The sequence below is a fragment of the Stegostoma tigrinum genome, chromosome 25, assembly GCF_030684315.1.
Source record: "Stegostoma tigrinum isolate sSteTig4 chromosome 25, sSteTig4.hap1, whole genome shotgun sequence".
Classification (NCBI taxonomy): domain Eukaryota; kingdom Metazoa; phylum Chordata; class Chondrichthyes; order Orectolobiformes; family Stegostomatidae; genus Stegostoma; species Stegostoma tigrinum.
This window is the reverse complement of record NC_081378.1, coordinates 15,152,787-15,180,592: the sequence shown is the minus strand read 5'-3', so window position 1 is coordinate 15,180,592 and position 27,806 is coordinate 15,152,787. Positions and strand designations below refer to the sequence as shown.

Genomic DNA, 27,806 nt, shown 5'->3' with positions numbered 1-27,806 from the left:
CTAGTCTCATCTTTGAAAAGGATTAATATTCATTTCAGATACTCTCATCCTTTTTGTTTACTTGCAGAAAATCCTCGTCTCCACCTTATTTTTCTTATTAGTTTCTTATCTTCATGATCTATTCCTTTCTCCCTTATGTGCTTATCTCGCTTCCACACGAATGCACCTACAACAATCGCCTCATATCACCTTCGTGTTTCGCTTTCAAACCAGTCTGGGTAAAAATGTTTCTCCTGAAAATTGAAGCCAATAAATTCAATAAGAAATTCATTGTAACTTCTAATATCCAGTGAGTGGTTCGAGTGTAAAGTTTGCTAGCTCAAGGGGCAATAAATTCTAAAATTAAAGTGCCCAATCCCCAAAACATAGAAAACAAAGCAATTGATGGTGTTTGTTAAATGTATTTACCTTTTTGTTGACTTCATATTTAGTTCATTTAGCGTTACCACAATTATTCCCTAACAACTTCCAGTGATATGACATTATCTATCCGCCGTGGGTGAACTACAATACCCGGCATGCAGTGTGCGTGGAATAGCCGACCTGGGAGGAAAGGACTACAACCCCCGAGATGCATCGTGCGCGAAGCATGCGCAGTAGGACCGGAAAGCGAGAGGCAAAGAGATGGCGGCCTTTTGGACGTGTCAGTTGATGGTACAGTGAGTGGCACGATAGGAGTAAGTAGGTATCAGCAGAGGCCTAACTGAGCTATCTTACCTCGATCGCTATTCCTTTCCGAGGGGCAAGATGCGCACAGTCTTCGCTATCGGCCTGGTGTTCCTCGGCTGCACTAGCAATGTTGTGTTTCTGGAACTATTGGTCAGGTAAGTGCGAGCAGGCATTGGCCATTATCTTTGTCAAGTGAGCACCAGGGATCTGGCTGTCACCTACATTTACTTACACGGGAGGCTAGGGATCTGGCTGTCACCTTCATTTACTTACACGGGAGCACCAGGGATCTGGCTGTCACCTTCATTTACTTACACGGGAGCACCAGGGATCTGGCTGTCACCTTCATTTACTTACACGGGAGCACCAGGGATCTGGCTGCCACCTTCATTTACTTACAGGGAGTCCAGGGTTCTGGCTGTCACCTTCATTTACTTACTGGTGAGCATGAGGGATCTGGCTGTCACCCTCATTTACTGACAGGTGAGCACCAGGGATCTGGCTGTCACCTTCATTTACTTACAGGTGAGCACCAGGGATCTGGCTGTCACCTTCATTTACTTACAGGGGAGCCCAGGGGCCTGACTGTTACCTTTCCGCAGACTTTGGTAAAATGTTATGAATTCTGGAACTCTGAAATTAAAAGTGATAATACGAAATCACTGGAAGATATATTTTCACACATCAAGTTGATAAAGGTAGCATTGAAAATCAGTTTATAGAATATTTTGGGGACAGTCTCAGAACAATTTATTTTTGACCCAACAAGTGGAAAGTAATCTTTCGATCTGGTAACCTCTAATGTGACAGTATTAATTGATCTCATAATAAAGAATCTTCTAGTCAAGTGTGATCATAACATGTGGAAATTTCACATTTAGTTTGAGGATGAGAGCTTAGGTCTGAATTTAGTGCAGTGCACATGCAATACGCACATGAGCTGTTGGCATTGTTATGAACCAACTCAAACAGCCATCTCCCTTTGGATATTGTGCGAATCATTTTATGATCATGCAGAGTCAGTGTATTTTTATGAAAGTGAAATTTTTTGATGAATTTATTAGCGTTTTCTGAGGATGTAGTGTATTTTGATTTCCAAAAAACTATTCATAAATTGCTGCATTAAAATTGCTACTCAAAACTTCTCTCCTTTGCAGCCTGCATGTACCATCTTACTTGCAAACTGTTTATTCCTCCACCCTTTCTGAAGTTGATTTCTCCTCATTTGCCCCTGCCACAGCCTACTTTTCCACTCCATCTCTCCTGTTCACCCCACCCTCCTGCAACCTCCTCCTCTCATTCCTCCTGCAGCTACCACCTCCCTGGCATTTCCCTGCCCCATCCCCACAGCAAGTCTCTCTTCTAGCAATACTCAAATGCTATTTAAGTAAAGGGGAAAAGGATAAACTGGAAAACTTAAGCCATGCCTGTGTTAGACAAAAGACTAACTTTAGAAAGGCGCGCTCTCAGCAAGGGTCTTCATCTACTGGGAACAATTCACCTAAAGTCAGCACTTTAGACCACATTAGGTAGATGATCAGTAATCACATTTTGAAAAGCACATATTATGTTCTTACGTATGTCAATTTAATGGAATACTTGGAGGAAATGCCATGATAAAGAGCATTGGATGTCGTGGGTGAACATGTTCTCAAAACATCTGGTGAGATGGCACATGAGATATATCATCAAATTTGAGGCACAGAATGTTAAGAGGGAATTTAATTCTCATCCCATTCCCACTCTGGTCTCTCTGACCATGGCATTCTACAGTGTTTGAATGAAATTCAGGAAAGCTTTGGGAACATCTCTTGCTTCTTTGATTCAGCCCCATTACAAGCTTCAAATTCAACAATTTTAGATTCACTGCTTCCATTTTTTTCAGATGGCAGAGATTCTGCTGTCATTTCCAGCTCCTTTAGAGCCGTCTTTTGTTTCTTTATTTGTCCAAGAATACTCCTTTGTTCCTTGCACTATCATCTCTTTAGATACTTCATCACTCCTACCTTCTAATCTTATGCAGTTTCTTCCCTGCCACTGTACTTGTTGGAAATCTATAACATCTCAAGTTTTGCTGGTTCTGATAATAAGTATTGAGCTTAAAGTGTTAGATCAGCTCTTTCCACAGATACTGCACGATATGCTGTGTATTTCCAACACTTCCTGTTTGTATACAGGTGAAAGTAGCCTCCGAGAGCAATGGCTCATGAACAAGTGGCTTAGAGTACCTTTAAAGGGCATCTTTTCCTTATTGGATAAATTTGGGAAGTAGTAAGCCACAGAGATTTTGGGCTGAGACTTTGTTTATTTTTCATATATTGTGATTTGATTATGGACAAAAGAGGGGACAGCATCAAAGTTTGACAATTCAGTGAAAGCCTGATATAGCGCACATGTTGTGGCCCAAGAAATGAAACTACATGGGACATGAACTGTTTTGTTTTTAATCAAACTGTTCAGACATATTATGAAATTCCTTTGGAGCAGGTTTTTCTTCTCTCTGTGAAGATTGACCAGAATCCGTTCTTTCACTTCTCCCCATATCTTAGTCCTTAATTTCCTTCATTTCAGTTTATGAATATTACAGGAAAGATGTGGATGCGTTGGAAAAGGTGCAGAGCAGATTTAGCAGGATGTTGCCTGGAATGGAGGGAAGGTCTTAGGACAGGTTGAGAGAGCTAGTGCTTTTCTCTTTAGAACGATGAAGGATGAGAGGTAACTTGATAGAGGTGTACAAATTGATCAGATGTATGGATACAGTATACAGCCAGAGACTTTTTCCTCAGGTGGAGGTAGCTATTACAAGGGGGCATAGTTTTAAAGTGAGTGGAGGTCGATTTAAGGGAGATGTCAGAGATAGGTTCTTTACTCAGAGGGTAGTCAGGGCGTGGAATGCACTGCCGGAGAGGGTAGTGGAGTTGGCCTCATTAGGGGCATTTAAGTGGCTATTAGATAGACATATGGATGATAGTATAAGGTAGGGGTGGAGGTTAGATAGACGTTAGGATTAGGGTAAACATTGTGGGCCGAAGGGCCTGTACTATGCTGTGCTGTTCTATGTTCTGTATTTTTCTCCAAAGCAGTATTCACTTTTTTATTTCTTAATTGAGCAAGAGGACACTTGTGTGAAATGTAGACTCCAGTGTAGACTGTTTGGGTCAAATGGTCAGTGTCTGTGCTGAAATTCAATGTAACCCCTTTGTTAATTTGGCCAAGTTGGCAACCAGCGCTTCCCCCAATATCCTGCCCATTGTGAATGTCATGATCAAATTTGATGCAGTCCTCCCACACGAAACCAATATTGGATTTCCATTTGGGCCCCATGTTGGTCTTGAAACCTGACCTGGCAGTAAGGACACCACTAGTGTGCCTCAAAAGGCAAAGAACATGAAGAAGTGTCCCGACCTGAAACGTCAACTTTCCTGCTCCTCTGAAGCTGTCTGGTCTGCTCTGTTCCTCCAGGTCCACACTTCTGACTCCAGCATCTGCAGTTCTTGCTTTCTCTTATAAAGGACATGAACTTTTTTTTTCTTGTCTATCCAGATGAGCTCTTACACATGACTGAATTTTTTTCCCCATCACCAAGTCACTGTGACTGTTTTTTATTTTTAGCTATTAACCACCACCGTGTAACCAGTTATAAATTTACATACAAAGCCCATTATGGGCAGTGCAAACCATCAACAGTGAGGAAGAGGGGAAGGATGCTAAATCATAATTGAGTTGGAAGGGAAAAAGTAATTTGATTGCATTCTTCTAATCAATGTGCTCGAGATGTTATATCACACCACTGGAACAGGTGGAACTTGAACTCAATCCTCCTGATCTAGAGGTAGGGATATTACCACTGCCACAAGAACCCTAAGCATGAACTGTTTAATACAATAGATGAATAGGTAAAGGTGCAGTTCAACAGTATATTTTAGGACAAGTGAATTGGCCCAGTAGTAAAACTGTTTCAGAAGAGAGTAGTTTACAGATACAAAAACAAAGCTCTGGAAAATTGGGAATATTGGGAGAATGCCATTAAAGGACAGATGGAACGTAAGGTTTCTCACAGTAAAAATATAAAAGCAAAGAAGTAATGTTAAAAGACGTTGGCTGGTCTCCAGATTTCCTTGCTGTCCACTTTTAGAACGATATTGGAACTGAAGATGCACAATAAAGATTTACAGTAATGATACTTTCTGAATAAAGGCTCAAGATTATTCTTCCTTTCACTGAAATAGTAAGAGAGAAGATCATCATATTAGGCTCCTAGCCATTGACTACAGCTCCACTTTAACACCGTAATTCCAAACAAACTCATCTCCAAACTCCGGCACTTTGGTCTTTGCTCCCCCTCTGTAACTGAATTCTCTACTTCCAAACCAACAGACCACAGTCAGGAAGGATAGGTGGCAATACCTCATCCATGACAATCCTCAACAACAGTGCCCTGCAAGGCTGCATACTCAAACCCCCTGCTATACTCCTTATACTCACATGTCTGTGTGACCAAATTCCACACCAATTCCATTTACAAGTTCGCTGATGATACCACCATTGTAGGTTGCATCTTAAACAATGATGAAACGGGTATATGGAAAGAGTGAGTGATAATGGGAACTGCAGATGCTGGAAAATCCAAGATAACAAAGTGTGAAGCTGGATGAACACAGCAGGCCAAGCAGCATCTCAGGAGCACAAAAGCTGATGTTTCGGGCCTAGACCCTTCATCAGAGAGCGGGATGGGGAGAGGGTTCTGGAATAAATAAGGAGAGAGGGGGAGGCGGACCGAAGATGGAGAGAAAAGAAGATAGGTGGAGACAAGAGAGTTGCAGTGGGAGAGAGATTCCCTGAGGTTGGTCCGGAGGAAGGAGGGTAACTTCTTCAGGTTACACATGGAAAGAGATTGAGTGCTTAATGGCCTGGTGTAAAGATGACAATCTCTTCATCAACATCAGCATAACGAAGGACCTAATCACTGACTTCAAGAAGTGGAGTGGAGGATACATGCCTATCTGCATCAATGGTGCTGTGTTGGAAATGATCAAGAACTGCAAGTTCCTGGGAGTGACAATCACCAGTAATCTGTCCTGGTCCACCCATATTGATACAATGGTCACGAAAGCACAACAATGCCTTTATGTTGTCAGGAGACTAAGGAAATTTGGCATGTCCACAAAGACTCTTACAAATTTTTACAGATGCACCATAGAAAGCATCCAATCTGGATGAATCTCGACATGGTATATCAACTGCTGTTCCCAAGACTGAAAGAAACTACGGAGAGTTGTGACTGCAGCCCAGTCCATCTCATAAACCAACCTGCCATCTATTGACTTCATCTATACTTCCTGAGAAAGCAACCGACATAACCAAAATCCCTCCCACCCCAATTATATCTCTTCCACTCTCTTCTGTTGGGCGGAAGATATATAAGTTTGTATATGCATATGAACAGACTGAAGAACAGCTTTTTCCCTGCTGTTATTCAACTTTTGAATAGACCTGTTTCATGTTAATGTTAATCTCTCTCTGCACCTCCTCAGCAGTTGTAACATTGTATCCTGCACTCTGCTGTGTTACCCTGATGCACATGTATAGTACGATCTACCTGTAAAGCACATAAACCAGCACTTTTCACTGTATCTCAGTACATAATGCAGTAATAAATCAATTCAAAAATAAAATCATAAGTTATAGATAACAAAGTGTGGAGCTGGATGAACACAGCAGGCCAAGCAGCATCTCAGGAGCACAAAAGCTGACGTTTCGGGCCTAGACCATCACAAGTTATAGAAGCAGGTTTAAGATAGTTGCTATTAAGCCTGCTTCGCCATTCAATGATGCTCATCTAATTGCAGTCTTAACTTCACTTTTTGACATGCACACACAACCCTCAATTCTGTTGTTGATTGAAAGTCTGTTTAATTTGGTCTTGAATATATTTACAGTTACAGCTCCACTGTTGTCCTGGGAAGAGAGTTCCAAAGACTAAAACCTGGTTAGAAAAGAAATTCTTTCTTATCACTGTCATGTGATGAATGGAAGCTTACTTGTTTTTAAATGGTATCCCCTGTGTTCTAGATTCTCCCATGAAAGAAAATCATCCTTAAGATTCAGTTATCAGTTATTCAACCAAAGGCATTAATTGAACTACCCAAAAGACACAGTCTAGATCTAGTAGCAGTGCAACTTGAATCCATCCCTTCCTCAGAGACTGAAGCCTAGACCCTAGATTTTGGATCACTTGATCACGCTACCCAAGATCTAATGAGTAAGATTTTTAAAATTATAAGATGTTTGAACAGAATTAAAAGATAAAAATTGTATCCATTGAACAATTGGTTCCAAGGCCGCAGGCATACGATTATTCTAGAAACAATGTGAGGTGAAAGAGAAGTCATTCGGAGAATGGACCATATTAGCACAAGGAGTTTTGAAGAAAACGTTTGAAAGCAAGAATGTAAAGGATTATGGGTAAAGGCTGTTGAGATGGAATTGGATTAGGAAGTTCTGGTTGACTACCATGGGCATGATGGCTGAATGGCATTTGCTGCCATTTAAGTGATAGTGTCAGAAGGTGAGAATGACCAGTCCTGAGGCAGAATAAAGCAATAAGCTATAGCACAGAACTGTGAATGTTGGAGATCTGAAACACAAACAGAAAGTGCTGGAGAAACTCATAGGTTTGGCAACATTTGTGGAGAAAGAAACAAAGTTCACGTTTTGAGTCCAGTGACTCTTTGTCAGAACACAGTTAAGATCAGACTTATGACTATTAACTGTTCTTGTAGCTCATTTAATCTCTTTAGAAGAGACTCATCCTCTTCCTTTCATTCTCAGACCAGTTTTTCAATAACAGCAAATTCCCTTTACATGGCACCGTTATTTAATGAATTAATAAATGTTACAACTTTTACATTGAAACCAGTGCTACACTTTGTTCCTTTTGCTAGAGAATCATTTCTGTTGGTCATTTGTCACATTCAGCCTGCTCTTTGCATCTTAAATTCCAGTGCATATGCTTGGCAACATAATCCGTGTAGTCTGCTGGATTCTATGCCCTGATTTAAAGGGGTATACAACTTGCATTTCTAAAGTGTAACATTGAAATCAGCTCAGAATGCAAGTATAGTATTTCTTAATAAATTGGGTAGTCACTAAGTGTAGGCCTAATCATAGATTTTGGTGCAGAAAAATCAGGTTGTGTTATGTGCTTAGTAGGTTTATATACCATGATACATGGAATGTGAACCATCTATTGTGGTGAACCACAAGTCAGTACTTTTATTTGGGATCATTCAATTTTACTTGAATCCAGTGATAGGGTTAATGTTTTATAGTTGTTTTAGAGTTTGTTGGCTTGATTTGTGTGTTTTTTGTAATTCTGGAAAAGGCTTTGACATTATTAATTGGACCAGTGGAATTAGTCATTAAATCACTGACAGCATTATTTGTTTTTTAAAAAATTCTTACTTCAGGGATTTTCCTGGATGTGGAAACCTTGTGACGTTTGGACAGTTCCTGTTCATAGCATTGGAAGGTTTAATTTTTCAAGCTCACTTTTTCACAAAGCCTCGGGCAATCCCATTAAGGTAAGGAGAAATTCTGCAGTTTAAGGAATGGAGCACCTTTCTGTGTAAAACTGAATCATCTCCAGTTTAGCAGAATCTGTCTCAGAATGTTCCTCATGGTTTCAAATTGTTTCAGAAGTCTTGATGTTCCTGTAATTCTGAACTCTTGTGCAACACCAGTTTTAATCAGTCTCACCACTGACACACACCACCCCACCAACGTCCGGATACAACGCATCATCCTCCGACACTTCCGCCATCTACAATCCGACCCCACCACCCAAGACATTTTTCCATTCCCACCCCTGTCTGCTTTCCGGAGAGACCACTCTCTCCGTGACTCCCTTGTTCGCTCCACACTGCCCTCCAACCCCACCACACCCGGCACCTTCCCCTGCAACCGCAGGAAATGCTACACTTGCCCCCACACCTCCTCCTTCACCCCTATCCCAGGCCCCAAGATGACTTTCCACATTAAGCAGAGGTTCACCTGCACATCTGCCAATGTGGTATACTGCATCCACTGTACCCATTGTGGCTTCCTCTACATTGGGGAAACCAAGTGGAGGCTTGGGGACCGCTTTGCAGAACACCTCCGCTCGGTTTGCAATAAACAACTGCACCTCCCAGTCGCAAAACCATTTCCACTCCCCCTCCCATTCTTTAGATGACATGTCCATCATGGGCCTCCTGCAGTGCCACAATGATGCCACCCGAAGGTTGCAGGAACAGCAACTCATATTCCGCTTGGGAACCCTGCAGCCTAATGGTATCAATGTGGACTTCACCAGCTTCAAAATCTCCTCTTCCCCCACCGCATCCCAAAACCAGCCCAGTTCTTCCCCTCCCCCCACTGCACCACACAACCAGCCCAGCTCTTCCCCTCCACCTACTGCATCCCAAAACCAGTCCAGCCTGTCTCTGCCTCCCTAACCCGTTCTTCCTCTCACCCATCCCTTCCTCCCACCCCAAGCCGCACCTCCATCTCCTACCTACTAACCTCATCCCACCTCCTTGACCTGCCCGTCTTCCCTGGACTGACCTATCCCCTCCCTACCTCCCCACCTATACTCTCCTCTCCACCTATCTTCTTTTCTCTCCATCTTCGGTCCGCCTCCCCCTCTCTCCCTATTTATTCCAGCTCCCTCTCCCCATCCCCCTCTCTGATGAAGGATCTAGGCCCGAAACGTCAGCTTTTATGCTCCTGAGATGCTGCTGGGCCTGCTGTGTTCATCCAGCCTCACATTTTATTATCACCACTGACACTTGTGGTTTCAGCAGTGTAATCTCAAAGTTTATATGATGTCAAAACCATCAACAGCATGTCGCCCAGGTTAAAGTTTGCTCGACCTGGATTGTTGGGGAATGTTGCCTCCTACAAATTGTGCAGAAGAGCTGACAATCTGTAGTCTTTTTCTTTTGTTGTTTCTATTCAGAATTTTTTTTTTATATTTTTCTCTTTTGATTCCATTTGAATGTTGGTGGTTGTAGTTTCCCTCTATAATCTTTTATGAGACAACACTGCAGGTTAAGCTTCAACCGCTCTCACTTTTTTTATTCGCACAGGAACTATTTCATCATGGTCACCATGTTTTTCATCGTAAGTGTGGTCAATAATTATGCCCTCAACTTCAACATTCCAATGCCTTTGCACATGATCTTCAGATCAGTAAGTGATATGCACCCATTGAATTGTTACATTTATGCAGAAGCTAAAACTTTTAAACAGCTTAAAAGCCATGTGTTCCAAGACAGTGCATGTATAATTTACCAAAGTGCAGGTAACAAATGAAACAGATGATTTGGCCCATGAAGCTCATTCCTTCTGTCGATCCTTATACCTTAGCATCAAGGTGGTCTTTATCTGAATACTAGGTAACATTTTATACCGAAGGTTTGTACACTTTCAGTATGATAGACAATTGAGTTCAATATTCAAGAGCTGTGTTTTACAGTTCAGGAATATTGCACAACTCTGAGCAACTTAATTCCCAAATGATGTCCCTCATACTGACCACAAATGTTTCCATCTGCTCACTGAGTGCCTCTTGTACTTTTCAGTTGTGTTCTCACTTGGGTATTTTAACTTACTATCCACCAAAACTGTGGCACAGCACGGTGGAATCAGTGGTTAGCATTATTGCGCCACAGCGCCAGGGACCTGGGTTCAGTTCTACCGTTGGGTGACTGTGTGGAGTTTGCACATTATCCCAGTGTCTGAGTAGGTTTCCCCCAGGTGCTTTGGTTTCCCCCCAAAGTTCAGAGATGTGCAGGTTAGGTGGATAGGCCATGCTACATTGCCCAGTATCCAGGATATGCATGCTAGGTGGATTAACCACAGGAATGCAGGGTCATAGGGATAGAGTAAGGGGGTTGGGTCTTGGTGGAATGCTGTTCAGAGGGGCATTGTGGGCTTGATGGGCTGAATGGCCTGCTTACACACTCTAGGAATTCTAGGATTCTCTGAAAGAAACAACTCCTCCCTACCAATGCTAGTTTGACAGACACCACTGAATGCTTGGGATATGGTTCCCAAACTCCAAGCTGATAATTAGCCTGCTGATTCTTCCAACAATTCCCACTACTTCCCAAATAGAAGACAGCGTGTGCAAAGATGCTAAAACAAAAAGAGGTGTGTAATTGGAGAATAGGACCATTCGTGTGCAAATGAAGAAGATAAGGAAGACTCTAATGTCTACAAATGGCCTGTGCAAGAAATGGATTGAAGGGCCAAATGGCCTGTACCATCAGTCCTTAATCTCTTTAGTTAATGGCATTTAGTTAGTGCATGCTTCTTGAACTGAAATAAGAATCATATTTACTGAGTTTGCTTAATGTCATATTTTTGTTTGCAGGGCTCTCTGATAGCCAGCATGGTATTGGGAATTATCATTTTAAAGAAAAGGTCAGTCATTTATGCTATGTCCATTGTTGATTTGTATTTTGATCAGGTTGGCATTGACCACAAGACTGTGGGTCAAAGCAGATGAATTTGATTGGAATAGATTTGTGGCAGACCAGGCCCTTGATAATAACTAAAATTGGAACGCCTTTGGAGCTGTTGCAGTGAAATGGAAATAAGATGAAAAAGAGACTGTCACTACAGTGCTCAGTTAAAGAAAAGCAGGAAGAGAAGAAAGGCTGACATTAAAGTAGCAACTTTCAGTGCCTTTGCTTTTTGATGTGGGGTCTGATGATACCAAATTGTACTCGGTAGGGAACCATAAACTGCGAATATTTTAGCAGTAGATAGACGTTGGGATATTAGTGTTCTCCGGGGAAGGAAACCCACAGTTCTTAGCCAACTCCTCTATATGTGACTCCAGTCTCACACCGATACAATCACTCTTAATTGCACTTTGAAGAGGCACAAAAGCCATTCACTTGGATCCACCAGTTAGATGCATGCAAAGAGGATTCCTCAGCTTCCCAAGTGCCACATTGAAATGGGTAATGAATGTTCTTGCAGAAATGTCCATTTCCTGAATAATTAACTTCCACAGAGCTGGCAAGTTGTCTAGGCATCTTTAACTTGAGATTCGTAGTGACCGGAACAGTGAAAATGCCTCACCCAGGGGAGCTGGTAGATCTAAATCCAGGTGCAGTCTGTGAAAAACAGAAACCCATTCTGCAGCCAGTGTCATTTTAAGTAATTTTAACACTGCAAATTTATCCAATTAGTTTTAAATCTGAGTTTTTTTTTGTTAAATGAAGATATTAAAGAATATGAGCCAAAGGCAAGTGTATGAAGCTAGGTCACAGATCAGCCATGATCTCATTGAATGACAGAACAGGCTTGAGGGACTGAATGACCTACTCGTCTCCTATGTTAAATATGAAACAAGATTTTATATTTTTCCCTCCACAGATACACAATTGCGAAGTACATTTCAGTAGCTCTGGTTTCTTTGGGAATTTTTATCTGTACATTCATGTCTGCAAAACAAGTGGTAAGACAAAGGTCTATCTATTAAAGTTTTTGCATAACATGAGTATTACTGAAAATTACAAGTTTGATAAAGCTTTTCATCTTGCACTCCTTGATACAATTCACATGAATACTAATTTAAGGAAAACTCAAAAGTTATACCATGTGAGAGGAAGATGCTGATTTGTTGGCAAGTGGGCTTTGAATGTTGTCATGGAGAATGCACCACTTAAAGATGAATGATAGTTAACTGTCAGGCTTTGCATAAATTTTAAACCAGGCAGGTTGACTCTGATTGGTCAAGGCATTGTCCTAAGAAATTAACCATAGCAAGACAGGCATCTATCTTGTTGAGTTTGAAAAAAGCACAGTGTGTATACATATTCTTTCTGTCTGTAAGTAGTGGAGCTCTATGTATTAATACATGTAACTTCCAGTACACTGCAAGTCCACTTAACAACCCTAAATCAATTGTTGGCATAATTGTTTACAAACTCAGGATTATCCAACAAATATTGTTCAGTTGTGGAATCACATCCACGATTGGACTCTATGTTGTGGATTTAGCCTTTGCAGGTTGGAGTGACTGTTCTGCTGTCTATCTGGAATTTGCTGCCTGAAAGCAGAGTGAAAGCATATTCAGTAAGTGACTTTTGAAGAGAGAGTTGAGTATTAACAATAACGATTGGCTGTATTTATAAAGCACCTATGACTTGGTTATAAAAAATCCAACAGTTTTTCACAGGAGCACTATCAACCACATGAAAACGGAAAAACAATGAAAGGTGATGAGAAAAAGTAGAGAGGATCTAATTGGATAGCTAATTCAAAGGATTGTAACAAGCATGATGGGCTGAATTGTCTCCTTTAATACTGAAAGATTCTACAACATAGAAAAAGTGATGCTTTGAGTGATTTGACGTAACTATGCAATTTACTACCAAGTGCTGCTTAGACAACAATCACATGAAATAATACCTACGGTCCTAGTCATGTAGATACATTCTTTACACACTCTTAATGAGGAGGCATGTGTCCTGTCAACAGTAGGATTTTAGAGGAGGTAAATGTGATGTGTTAAAGATTTTTGTGTTCTGAATTTGCACACATTTATTGCCCTGCATTTTGAACATTTGCCAGAAGTCGTTCTCTGTTCTATTTGGTGTGTCAATAACTATTACACACTGTGACCCTCAGCCCTCACTCAACAGAATCATACTTTTTTGTGGCTTTATTAATCCTCATGCACCTGTTCCTCAGGTAACTACCCAATTCATTTTCCTTTCCTATGCACTGTACTTCTTTTCCTTTATAAGGATCAGTCATTCTATTAACTTTGGGTATGTCTGTGTATATGCTTGAAATTCAAGGAGCATTTGTCCAGATTTAAAGTACAAACTCAATAGTTTACTTTTACAGCTACTTGTCAACTCTGTGCGCATCTCTCAATTACTGAATGCTTGAACAGTAAGGGCTTATCTGGAACTAACAGACCTGCCCTGAAGGTAGAAACTTTAAAAACATAAAGTACCAGGATAGATTGCCATCATCCACCATGTTACTCCTGAAGTTTTACAATTTATACCCATCCATCAATCATTTATCTGATAAATATTTCTTACACATACTTTTGAACTTGCTGGTGCTGTTTGCACCTTACTAGACAGTTTGTTTCATAAATTTACTACTGATTAATTAATCTAACCTGTCTCCCTTCCCAATGCTATGTTCTAGTCTACTGCTTGCACCCCAGATTCTCCTCCAGAATTTGTGTATTGATGTGCAACCAACAGAGTAACCAGCAATTGTAGAATGAGTTCTCAACTATACACCCCCGCCAAAAAAATCCTTATCAGTTTTTTCTTCCTGGAATATGGTGGAGAGTGTTGTGGATGACCGGTCCATAAGCACCAGTTTATTCCATCTTTTGACCCTTTTGTGTTCTGAAGCTTTTTAAGCATGATCCACTTGAAGTCATTGGACAGCAGCGAGGCAAATGATCCTGGAATATTACTGGATAACCTTCAGATGCCACAACCTGACCCTTTATAAGCCACAGGCTTGAGACCAATGAATTCTGCCAAATAAATGGACTGTATACTCTTTTTGGTTTGTGTGGCTGGGAACCACATGGTGTAATTCCTGGGATGCAGCCCCGTGAACGGCAATAACCCGTTGACACTTGAATCAAGTACTGTTCTTCACATGTAAAATGATAACATTGACAGTCCACTGAATCATGAGGCCCCTGTGAAAATTTGATGAGAGTTAGCTGAGCTACTTCTTCCCATTAAGATTCAGTCTCTATTTTGCGTAACCTGCCTTATCGTGTTAATTCTGTTTTGTGTTCCAGTCTTCGCGTACAAGTGCATCTGCTGATGAGGGTTACTATGTATTTATACGGTGGCTGATAGGTAAGGCAATACATTTTGGTGGATGTCTGTTTTAATTCTGCATAGATTAAGGGAAATCTACCTAAATGTATGAGCAAGAAAGGAATGTAGACATTGCCAAGAGGCTTGGATGCAATAAGGTGGGAGTAAGCTCATGTGGAGTATGACAGCAACATTGATTTATTAGGTCTCATGGCCATTCTCTGTGCTATGAATGAAATGCGGGACATTCTCTAACTTTGCTTGAGATTTGAGTTAACACGAAATGTACTTTAGATTTGAAGAAATGTACTTTAGATTTGAGTACTTCTGTGCAGCTACAAGACTTGGATTTATCTCCTCATAGTGTTGTTTATTTGTGGTCACAGAATTAGAGAAGGGGTAAAATGGGCCACTGTTGATCAGTTAAACCCTCAGTTAAATAAGTGCAGTTAAACCCTCCCAACCTGAATAGAACATGCTCAGACGTGAGTGCTGGACATGGATCACTCCAGAAGAGTTTAATTGGTCCAATCAGCTGCCAATGTTACATCACTTCCAACACACAAAACAAAAAATGCTCTTTGGGCATGGCCCAGGGAACTGCTGTTACTCTGGACCACATCGCGGTTCTGGTAATTCTGACCAAAACTATAATCTAGCCACTTTGTACCTGCTGGTCTTCTAGATGCTAAGATAAAACCTGATACAAGACTTAACCTTCTTAGGAAGAATTAGCAATACTTCTGGCTTTTGTTTTGCTCCATTATCAAAGAGTAAGAAGACTGTCTGTCCACTATATACTGTTCAATCCTTAACTGATCCACTGCCTTCCAAATCACTTATTTTGCACTCAGTCAAATTGTGTTCTACTGATTTTGATTGACTTGACTTCAGTTGTTGTTACAGAGATAGTAGGAACTGCTGATGCTGGAGGATCTGAGATAACACGGTGTGAAGCTGAATGAAATCTGAAGAAGGGTCCAGACCTGAAACGTCAGCTTTCCTGCTCCTCTGATGCTGCTTGGCCTGCTGCGTTCATCCAGCCTCACACTGTGTTATCATCATTTGTTGTTAGTTTTATTACATTTCTTCCAATTTTTTATTTCTCATTGTTGTTGATAGAATCAACAATTTATTTCTGTAGCATCTAACATATTAAAGTATGGCTAATGCTCATATGGTGCATCTGTGAGATACAAACTTGGTCCCAAGCCACTCGAGATAAGAAGACAGACGCTGGCAGCATCAATCAAAGTGGAAGGCTGTGAGGAGTGCCATAAAGATGAAGACACCGGTGCGGGGGTTTGGAATTTGAGCTTAAGCCGCTAAAGTCATATTCAAACTCAAACATTCTGACATTGGATTTATTTTCTTCATTTCTTTCTTGCTGTTTTCCCTTCTTGTGCCAAGTCAAATTATGCTTTGAACAAGAAACTTAACTGCGTGCATCTTCATTTCTGCCAAAGACACTGGGATAGACTGGAAATGATGTCATGCAAGGACAGTGATTATTGCTACCTATCTGACTTCAGCTTTAGACCCCAGACTCTGAAAATATAACAGATGGGTTGGAGTAGATGTCGCACCATAGCCCTAATTTTCTTCACAACAGAACAGTACTAGAGGAGACATAAAGGGCACAAGTCTGTCAGCAGATGACAAGCAATCCACGGGAGATACGAGGTGAATGGTTGTACCATATGTTTGAGAGACTAATGGTATAAAAAAAGAGTAATTTATTTTAAAAGGGAAGATTGCAGATTGAAAAGGAACTGAGCAGATGGTAGGGGACACATTAGGAAAGTTCAGAATGAGAACTTTTTAAAGATGGTACAGTGCTTTGAAAAGCCACCAATGTAGAAGTGTAGAATCACGTGATGGATGTGTTTTACAATAGTAAAAGCAGATGTACATATTGCAGTTGGAACTGATGGACTTAAACAGGTGGGAACGTTTGTATACTTTGGGAGGGTTAGTATTAGATCAAGAAACAGCATCAAAAGAAGCAGAGAACCGCGTCAGTGTTTGGAAGAATAAGCAAGATATTGAGGGCTGAAGATATTTTGAAAAGAGCAAAGAGTTTTTCAAGCGATGGTTGTCTCATTTTTATATGGACCTGTGAAAGGTTGAGGTGCGAAAAATCGCAAGAATACACATGAGTGGGTTAAGGGGAATACTCTTGAGTATCCACATGTAAAAAATGAAGAATGAGAAAATAAGACCATGGCTTATAAAAGAAATGGATTCTTGAATGGAAACCTCAAAAACCTAATTGCTTGGATACAGCTCGAGAATGGGAAGAAGAATAATGGCCTGCCACACTGAGGTACATGGAGCAAGAAGGAGAGGAAGACCAAGATGGAAATGTCAAGACTCATTTGTAACAGCATAGTCTATAGATAGTAAGTAAATTTATTCACATCTGTTACCACCGTTGAGCTGACAGTTGAGAATTTATTTTTTGCACAATAGTTTGAATGGATCTTCCATAGGGGATTAACTTTCCCTAAAAGCACACTAAGAATTGGTTTCACAATTGGGACCATCAAAAGGATTTAAACTGCCTGGATTAGAACACAGGGACATTCATAGTTTTAACTTTAAGATTCCTTTCTGTAAAAATGTATTGCTTTACTGCAGTTCTGCTGAAAAATATGTCAACCGGATCGCTTGAATTTTTTAGAAGATTTTAGTCTGAATCCTGGAGAATGTGTACTTTTTCACCCAGTAAGACCGAGTCACCGATTAAATAGTGTAAATGTTCCTCAGCCTGTACTCTGACCCAATAAGGCGCCCAAATATCAGAGATGTACCCAGTACAACTGCCATTTTCATTTCTGATACAGCTACCCTTATGCCATTTTAACATGATGGGTCCCCTGATTGTTCATGGTAGGAATGCATTGAATCTGGTACATCAGGTAGGTCATAGCTTTGAGATATGTACTGAATTGTGCTGATTGATGCTGACTACGGTAATAGGTTACATTGATTTGCCCCACAGTGTCTGACCACCAGTTAGCATTATTCTTTTTTAATTGGTATTCCTCTGGAAAGTGTGCATATTAGGAACGTAAGACTGAGACTGTAGCAAGAACTATAACATTTAAGCTTATTCAAAATTCAGCAGCCAGTGACTTTACGTGCATTAGGTGTCATTCACCCATTACACTGTGGCTCTGATTATACAATGTCTCAATTTAAAAATTCTTATTCTTGCTTTCAGATAGTTCTGTGATCTCAAACGTTCCTATCTCTGTAATGTTGTACAATCCTCGACGCCCACACACACTCAATTCTGACCTGTTGCAAATTCCCTGATTTTAGAATTTTAATCAATCGGCCATTGGTAACATTGTGTCTTCAGCTGCCAAGGCCATTATTCTGGAATTCTGTTTCTTTGAATGGCTCGGTGGCTCAGTGATTAGCACTGCTGCCTTACAGCACTAAGGACCTGGGTTTCTGCCTTGGGTGGCCATCTATATAGAGTTTACACATTCTCCCCATGTCTGCGTGGGTTTCCTCCAGGTGTTCCAGTTCTCTCCCACGGTTCAAAGATGTGCAGGTTAGGTGGACCGGTAATGCTGAATTGCCCACAGTGTCCAGGGATGTGCAGGTTAGGTGGGTTAGCCATAGGAAATGCACCGTCACAGGGATAGGGTAGGGGTCTGGGTCTGGGTCTGGGTTGGATGCTCTTCAGAATGTTAGTGTGGACTCAATGGGTCAAATGACCTGCTTCTACACTGTAAGGATTCTGTGATTCCTATCTGTTTTCTCCTCTCTACCTATTTCCTTATTTAAGACAATTCTTAAAACCTACCTGCGGAATCAAGTCAGTAACCATCTGACAGAACGTCATCTTGTATAGCTTGCTGTCACAATTTGTTTGATAACCATTCTGTGATATATTATAGGACATTTTTCTATGTCAGAGGTGCTGTATAAATGCAACTTGTCTTTTATCCAATTATGAGCCTCCTAACAAGTGATAATGTTCCTGGACTGATTTTCCTGAAAATAGAATGAGTATTTGGCGAGGCCCTGAAAGTAGCCACTGCCAAGGAAACCAACTTTTCCACAGCGGCATAAGGAGATGAAGGGAGAAAATGATTTTGGTTTGAGTTGAACTAGAACAAAAGCTGATGCATCTAATGAAGTCAGAAGCTTGAACAGCCCATTTTAGCCTGTAATTTGGGACAGCATTTTCCCTAGATATTCACTAGATCAAGAATCATCCAAGGATTTGGAATTTCAAAAAAATTCTTAATGACTGTCTCCATTCAAGTATGTTAAAAGTGCTTATCCACTGTTACCTTTGTCATCTGTCCACAGTATGTCTCTTGTGGGCATATTAAACATCTCTTTAATGATTTTTTTCTATTATTATTCTCCAGGTATTTTTATGCTGACTTTTGCACTCTTCATGTCTGCTAGAATGGGACTTTTTCAAGAAACATTATATAAGCAATATGGCAAACACTCTACAGAGGCATTGTTTTATAATGTGAGTAATGATTTCTTACTAATGATAACTTATTTCTGACTTAGCAAATATTGAGGTGATGTTCCCTGTCCTGTGCAGCAATATATTTCGAGTTCTTTATTATTCAGGACAAGTTAAGAATTATTGGAATTATAGGCTGTAAATGTGGCCGATGTTAGCTTTTTACAGTAACAAGATTCATTTTTAAATTAGAATTATTCTAAGAAATAAAATATAAGTTGCCATAGTAGTGGAAAAAGTGAATGTTTGATAGTCCTTGGTTATCAAATTATTCAAATTCAATATTAACACAAGATCCAGAAGAAAGACCAATAATTCAAACCTAAATGATGGAAACGGAATAGACGGTCACAACCTATAAGATTTGGGTGAGACAGTATCATTTTGTTATGTACTGCTGCACAAGTCAAACTGAATGCTGTTTCCATTACTAGCAGGTGGTTTCAGAGCCTTCATGTCTCTCATAGGAGCTGTTTTTTCAACTTTCATTTCCCACTATAAAAGAATATGACAAATCTCGGATGGCATGGCAAATTTTGAGTGAATTACGTTGCTATCAGCTCCCAAAATCTGGGTCATTCCAACCACATTAGAGCTAATGCCTGAAGAGCACTGATCAATTTCCAGTGTGTGTGAGGCCATCCATGGAGCAGTCCTCTCGGATTGCCTGAAGGTCTCTGTTAGAGTTAACTGTAACTTAGTACAACCTTTTAGGACAGAAAGATCATGTTCACTGGTGCTAGGCAGAGGTTGGTCCACTCTTACATCTGTGCAACTTAGATCTGATTCTCAACTGTGGGTGGTCATGGTGGACAGGAGGAATAGTAGAATGAAAAAGAGAGACAGGCTAACTACCTAATGTGTTCTTCATTCTTAAAATGGGGAAGATCCCTTTACTTCAAGTGCAGAAGATATCTTGGAGTTTAATGCAATGTGAAATTTCTGGACTCTGTCTGAAACTTTACTTCTGCTAAATGATCTTTTCATACACGTTTTCTTTATGCGGTGGCCCTAGAACCTGTTGAGCTTACCTCTCAGTCAGAAGTTGCAGGTTTCAATCATATTCCAGAAGCTTGAGCACATAATTCATACTGATACTTCAGTCGAGTAAGTGCTGCGCTAACTGATGTGTCTGCATTTAGATGAGACATTCAACTGAGGCTGTATTTTCCTGTCAAATGAATATAAAAGACTGCATGGTACTATTATGAAGAAGATTAACTGGGGTTCACCTGGTGTTTTGGCCAACCTATAACCCTCAACCAACACCAAAACAGATTATCTGATCTTTGTCTCATCGCTGTTAGTGGAATCTTGATGTGTGCAAATTGGCTGCCACACCTATGTACTGCAGTAGCTACACTTCAAAAGTGACTTAATTGGCTGTGAAGTAAATTGTGAAATCTGGAGTTTCTTGATGCCTGTGCAACAGCTTCGTTGTGGCTGTCTCTTTCTGAGCACTTTAAGGCATTTCATTTTCACTGTCCAGTACATCTTGCAAAGGCCAAGAAAACATTGATTTACAAGAAAATGCAGGACAAACACACACACTCGAATAAAGCCAACTTTTCTCTCAGACTGTGTCTAGATATTCTTCAGCTGATTGAGGTGCTCATTGTTGCCTTTTTCTCTGTTCAGCATTTCTTGCCATTACCAGCTTTCCTCTTATTTACCTCTGACATTTACCATCATGGAGTTCTCTTCAACCAGTCTGGTAAGTGGTATTTTAAAAAGAAAATGTAGAATTATAAAATCCCTACAGTGTGGAAGCAGGCCATTCAGCCCAAGTTCACCCTTACCCTCAGAAGAACATCCCACTCAGACCCGTCTCCATAACCATGCATTTCCTGTGACTAATCCATTTAACCTACACGTCCCTGGACACTATGGGTAATTTTAGCTTGCCAATCCGCCTAAACCACACATTGTTGGACTGTGGGAGGAAACCTACACAGATGCGGGGAGAATGTGCAAACTTCACACAGATGTAACCCAAGGCTGGAATTGAACCTGGGTCCCTGGTGCTTTGAGATAGCTGTTCTAACCACTGAGTCACCGTACCGCCCCAAATGTTTTAACACTTAAAATTAATTTAGAAAACATCATTGTAATTGATGTGTGTGAAGTCACACGCTTATTGATCCAATGGAAAAGGCTACTTTGATTGGAATAAGGGTTAAAGTGTTTCCCCAGGTGCTGAGGTACATGAAAGTCGGACTTCTACTCCCAATCCAAGCCACATCTGTGGGGAAGGCATTGCAGGCAATTTACGGCATTTGATATACAGGAATGTTGAAAGGGGGGTACCACAGCTGATACCTGAGAGTGAGTTGCAGACAGATTGTAAATTAAGCAACCAAGTTGGTTTGAAAATAACTAATTATGGAACCATAGTAATGTGCTACAAACTGCAACTGAATCAAGAGTTTAATTTAGATCATACACTATTAAGAGATTGTACAAAATCTGATTTACACAAAATGATATGAAAGCATTGGAAAAGGTTCGCTAAGACGAATAAAGATCACGCTGGAACTGAGAAAGGACAACCATCAGGGGAGACTGGGCTGGGTCAGTTTTGTTTAGAAAATATAGTTTGCTTTTTGTACTTAGAAAAAAAGTAATCCAGCCTTTTCTTCGAAACACTGACAGAAGGGAATTAAAATTATTAAGGGGCTTGAAAATGTTGCTACTTGTGTGCAGCATCCAGACCTAGAGGCCACATACTGTAGATGTTTGCAGATAAATTGACCTTCGAAATCTTCCTTCAAAATCTGCCCAAGAGTGAGGTTCAACCTGTACATCTGAGTATAAAATGAACTGCCAGCACAGCTTTAGGTGATCCTGTTTTTAAATGTCACCTGCTTCTAACTATAAAGGCTGGACATGCCATCAGCTTCACCGGTATTGACTACTTGAACCCTAATGCCCAATTATAAGATACCAGTAAGTAAAAGATGGATTTGTGGGATGTAAAATTGAAGTTAACTGCTAATATAGCTTGTTATAGCGGAAAAGCAGTTCAACTTTAATATCAAGCATATGCCAAAATATGAACATTTGGACCAGAAAAATAGTGTCACCTTGCCTACTGGGTCAATTCATATACCATTATTTATGGTGTACACAATTCTTATGGAAAAACTTAAATCAGTAATGCGGGAGAATTTTTTTACCCAGAATGTGGTGCAGATGAGGAACACACTCCTACAGGGGGTAATTGAGAGGGTAACATGTTTAAATTGAAGCTACATCAATGGATGAGGAAGAAAGAAATAGAAGGATACATTGGCAGTATGAGATGAAATAGATTGGGGAGAGATTGGTTCATAAAAATGCTGGAGTAGTTCTGTTGAATTGAATAGTCTGTTTTACCTGTAAAGTTGTGTATAATTCTACATGTGTTTTTTACATTGTCACCTTGAATATCATGGACTATTAAAAACCTGATGTAGTATATGATGCTTTTTGTTTGTGTTATCTTTTTCCTCACAGAATTGATGGAGATTGCACTCCTAGGAATCACTTTACCAGTCATGTGGTTTTACCTGGTGCTCAATGTTCTAACTCAGTATCCTTTTCATCATTGAGAATCCATGCTGATATCTCTCTATTGTCTTCAATAAAAGGGAGGTATCTCCGTCCCTGGGATTTGAGGTTGGAGCACTATCTTTCAATTTCTGCCTGCCTTTAGTTGGAGTGAATAGTAGATTAACTTGCTGCTAGTTCTGTCGTCACATTTATATTATCCATAATACATAACGTATTACTCTAGACCAATGTAATGCCAAACTCTCATCAACTCATACCCTTTGCTCTTACACCCTCTGTGTTAAATTTCCCACCCGGTATTCATCAAGGGTAAATTCTAGGAACTAATCTGACATAAAATAAATTGTTTGACGTATTTATTACAGACATCACTATACAAAATAAATCTGCTCATTCAATAAAAGTCCGCTCAATATTTGTAGCTCCTCATGTACTTAGTCCTAATCAAATACAGCTAACCCTTAATAACCTGTCACATCTGACAAACAATAGTGGATTAGGCATACAGAGAAACAGCTGGAGGGGTGGCACTAAGATGCAATGGCTTACTGAATTGTACAAGCCTAATATCTAACAGAAATATTGTTGTGTTGCACGACTCCATTGAAAAGCAAATCACAGCCAATCATTTAGTCTAATTGCCAAATGAAATTCAAGAAGTAGGTTTTCCCAATGAAGAACAGTTTACAAGTGTGCAGTGGAACAATCTAGTTTTGTGACAAAGTAGCAATTTCATATTTTGTCCTTAACTTCTTGCCTTCTCAGATACATTTGCATCCGTGGTGTTTTTATTCTCACAACAGAGTGCACATCCCTGACAGTCACACTTGTTGTGACACTTCGCAAGTTCATCAGTCTCATTTTCTCTATTGTCTACTTTAAAAACCCCTTCACCTTCTGGCACTGGTTTGGGACGGTAGTAGTTTTTATCGGGACTCTCACTTATGCCGAAGTTTGGAACACATTCAAGTTGTTGTTCCACAGCAAGAGAAAATTGCAATAATTTACTTCATCACAGTATAACCGGGTTCAGGCATTCAGCCGAAACATTCAGAGGAAAAATAAGTGACTATTAAGAACAAATTTTAATTCCTTGCTTACCTGTGAAAATGCTATTTTTGTAAATGTATGATTTGTCTCATTCCCTTAGTGAATTTTTGATCTGGCCATGTCAGTTCTTTCTATTGGATTTGAAGGTAGTTTTTTTATTAAAAAAAACATGACAGAACCACATGAAGGCACTTAAAATAATGCTTAAAAAGTACCGTAATGATTAGTTTTTTTTTCAAGTTTGGTGCTATAACTTTTTATTTAAACATTTTGGTTGTAAAATTTGGCTTCACTGCACTGTTGGTTTCGCAGCATGGAAACTTAGTGACAAAAATATTGGCAGGGGATCCAAAAGCACTGATCATGATTTGACTGACAGTAATGTGTGTATGCTGTCATGTACGGACAATGTGCAGAGTAGATAGACTGCCACCTGATCTTACATTTTGGTCCTGTTACTGTCTGTTAAACACACATCTGAATGTGCATTCAGTTACACCAAAAACCGCAAACCTGTACTATTTATAGGTATCTCTGTTCAGGTTTAAGGTAGGGGGGTGTTTTTGTGACTATATTTTTGCGATACTGTGTCACTGGAGAAAATTTTTTTTTTTAGTCAGAAGGCTATCGAAGGCAAGGAGGTGTTTGAAATATCACGGCACATGTTGGCCTTGAGTGTATCACCAGATTCCTGCTCCCCTGGGGGAAAAAAAACAGCCCCTGTTTCCTCAGGCTTCCTCCTCTTTCTCTCCCACTTGTCCAGACAATCACATGTTCTCTTGGTCTAAATTCTGAAACAAAACACCAGAAATTCAACCATTCCATGCTGACTTTATGTAACATTTCTAATAATACATTGAATACCTCATTGCTCACCTTTGTAATTTCCCTTGGGGCATTTGTCTGGTGTAGTGTTCCTACACAGTGCTACCTCAGTGATAACTACACTGATGTCTGACAGATGGTAGGCTGCTAAAATACATTGGTGGTGGGAAGACTGCAGATGACTTTCAGGATGCCATTGAGTAGCTCTGGGATTGAGGGCCCATCTCCAGACTGTACCAGCTCAGCAGCAGCAGTGGCAGAAGCACCAATGCTGTCATCCTGAAACAGACAGCAGGTCTGTGCTCCACAGAACCACTCATACTTCCCCAGAGTGGAATTTCAGTAATTTACAGATTCTACAGTACAAACTGTTATGAGACCCAGCAAGGCTATTTAAGCATTGTTTTCCCCAACATGATGTCAACAAATAAACTGCTCTCTAGGTTCCTGTTGCAGAACTCATCCATTGATTGATTTCTGCTTATGTTACACGAGTTCATGCATTGACCATCACGTATGTGTCCAAAAATGTTGCCTTGAATGGGCTGCAAGGTTTGTGCAAATCCCTGCATCCGTTTACAACTGGATTTCGCCACACTCCTTGACAGCGATGACAAGCTGTCTCACAGATCTGCCAAGCCATCAAATAGACTTTTTACCCAGTCAGTCTTTTCCTTTACCTCATGGAAGTCTGGTCTGCAGCAGAATTCATCTGCAATTTTGTGCTTGTCTGAAGAACCTCCTGGCCCATTACAGAAGTATAACCTGTTTTCCTTTGTCCCTATTGAACTGAAGCCTCTAGTGACACATCTCCTTCACTTTAATTTGCTACTCCATAGGTACACTTCTTTCCTCCTTGGGAAGTTTCTCCTAGTTAATTCTAGCATCTGCTGCAGCCAGAGGGTATGTGGGTTCTCTCTTGAGTATCTAGCCACTGAGTGTGCTTAACGTTGGGCTGAACATCACATGCATGGAACTATTGAGGGTGGGGTAATTATCCTTCATGATCTCTCTGCCCACTAATGGGCATTATTGCATTCGATTGCATTTAATCTTTGACAAGGCTGGATTCAGTACTGAGGAACTGGACAGTATAAGTAGAATAACAGATTGGGTTAATGGACTGAGGGGTTGGGAAGTGTTTTAGGTTAACTGCCAGTTTGCGTGGTGTGGTGGTTTAACACACAGTCTGGGTGATAAAGTGAGATAGCATTCAAGGTCTGGTGATGTGATGGATTAATGGACCGAGGGTTTGGGTGTTGCAAGAGGTAAACACACTGAGAGACTGGACTGTGCAGTGGTCTGTATGGCCATCTCCTGCTCTTTAATTTCTTGGAGGTGTGGAGTCACCATTTATATGAAATGTTAATTTAATTGTATAGAATAAATGTCAACAATATATAATGTGTATAATTTTTGTACAGGTGATATACCAACACTCTGTAGACTTGATTAATTTAGATAGTTAAAAGGCAGAAACTGAAATCGAATGAATTTATCTAAGAAAGAACCACCGATAGATAATGTTCTGTTGGAACTCCTTTGCTATTAATTATGTTTATGTTGAAAATAAGTGATAAAAGTTGTTACAATTTTCACACAATTCTCAATAGTACAAAGACTTGGAATGAATATCTACACAATCTTTGCTGCACTTCAAAGGTAATTCATTATGTGAAGCCCTCCAGTGTTTACGTGAAAGTGCTGTATAATAGCAACTATTTGTTTTACAACTATAAAGGACTGGTATTACCAGAAATGCTAATGGTAGTGACTTTATTAATAGACAGTTTTCTGAAATGAAAAATCATTGCTCACTTTCTTTGCTCCTGTCCTTCCTTATCCCAGTGAAACTTGTTTTTGTTTAATCATCTGCAAAATCAATAACTAAAGACCATCACCCAGACTGTCTTTTCCAGCAATGTTATAACGATTTATACGGTTCAAAACATCTGCCTGGGGATATCTATTTTGTGTGCCACCCTCCCTTCATAAACTGCTAAGTGGGGTGTATTCTTCATTTATGATGTCAAATCAAGTTATTCACTGTCTGCCTGCGGTGTTAAAAAGCTACCAAGGACGACTTAAAACTGGTTTTAACAAAAAGCAGTTGTTTTGCCTTCATAGCAGTTGGACCTCTGTAACATATCTATAGATAAACCTTTGTCTTGATGAGGCTGCTATTAAGGATACCTGATTGATTTTTTTTCTTGTTTGTCTGAAATCCAATGCAATGTAATATGTATTGATCAACCTGCTCTTTTGAGTTCAGTATCTCAACTGCTTTCATATGTGGTATAGTGCATTGTGTCATCATGTTACCTCAATAAAATGCACATTGTTCAATTGCATTTTTTTGTTTGCTTGTCCAAATTATAGCTAGTTTCCTGACTGATTTCAATCTGACTGTCAATCTTGAATTCATCAGTAGCCCTTCATCATCATTTAGTCTTGCACTGTTAATTATCTTCCACCTATCCTTGGCATTTTGTGGTTGCAACAAATTTATCCTGTACAAAGGAATGGGTGGAAACTTCAATATGCACAAACCTTTTTGAGGAATTCAGACCAACCAGTCCTTTGTGTTGGGGAGGGTTAAGGCACTGAAAGTCTGGTGTGATAAGCTGACTGCCTTCTGTTCTCAGTGAAAGTGTGGAGTCGCCATTTATAAAGAAATGAGAATTCCATTGCATAATAGTTAGCAGTATATATGAATATGTGAAAAGGCCAAACTCAAATAAAAAGAAAGAAATTACATTTCAAAGGATGCTTTCAACCACTAAATTGAATCAGCAACAGACCGGTTTATTCCTTGGGAGCCAGAACTGGTCCTGGTGGATTATGGATGCTAATGTAACAGTTCAAGAAAGGACAGAGAGAAAACAGGCCAGCTGACTTGTCAGGAATTGTTGGGATACTCTCAAATGGCAACAAGGCACTTAAACAACAGTCAATGTGATTTTATGCACACAGTTACATTTAAAGATCAACCCTCCATGCAGCATCCCACTCAGACCCATCCCTCTACCCTACACCTATGACCCTGCGTTTGTTCTATAATTCATGTCTGTCAATTGCAATACTTACAAGAGCAAATACAAACACTTTAAAATTTATTTTTGGGATGTGTGTACCTCTGGCAAATCTGGCATTTGTTGCATATTCCAAATTGCCATTGAGAAAGTGATGTTTGGCCTTTATTTGAACCACTGTATACCAAGAACTAGATTCCAGAAAATAACAAGAATCTGACCAAAGAAATTAAGCTTGTACAGTTCTGTAACCTTCTGAAATCCCCATACTTTTCCAAATCTTGGCTTTTGTGACACCTCACTTCTCAT

General features: G+C 40.1%; 1 protein-coding gene across 1 annotated transcript; it reads left to right on the top strand.

The window, feature by feature from the left end:
- Window positions 1-605: 605 nt before the first annotated feature.
- Window positions 606-26,816, top strand: slc35b4 (solute carrier family 35 member B4). Its single transcript, XM_048553907.2, has 10 exons — window positions 606-824; window positions 8,139-8,252; window positions 9,798-9,900; window positions 11,087-11,136; window positions 12,100-12,181; window positions 14,513-14,573; window positions 18,929-19,038; window positions 20,677-20,752; window positions 22,534-22,609; window positions 23,356-26,816. The coding sequence occupies exons 1-10, from the start codon at window positions 748-750 to the stop codon at window positions 23,591-23,593; spliced, it is 987 nt and encodes a 328-aa protein (XP_048409864.1). The 5' UTR covers window positions 606-747; the 3' UTR covers window positions 23,594-26,816.
- The last annotated feature ends 990 nt before the right edge of the window (window positions 26,817-27,806 follow it).

Coding starts and splice junctions, on each gene's coding strand:
- slc35b4 (XM_048553907.2), top strand. CDS start 748: ATGCGCACAGTCTTCGCTATCGGCCTGGTGTTCCTCGGCTGCACTAGC. Junction 825..8,138: donor TTTCTGGAACTATTGGTCAG/GTAAGTGCGAGC, acceptor TTCTTACTTCAG/GGATTTTCCTGGATGTGGAA. Junction 20,753..22,533: donor AGTTCTCTTCAACCAGTCTG/GTAAGTGGTATT, acceptor TTTTCCTCACAG/AATTGATGGAGATTGCACTC.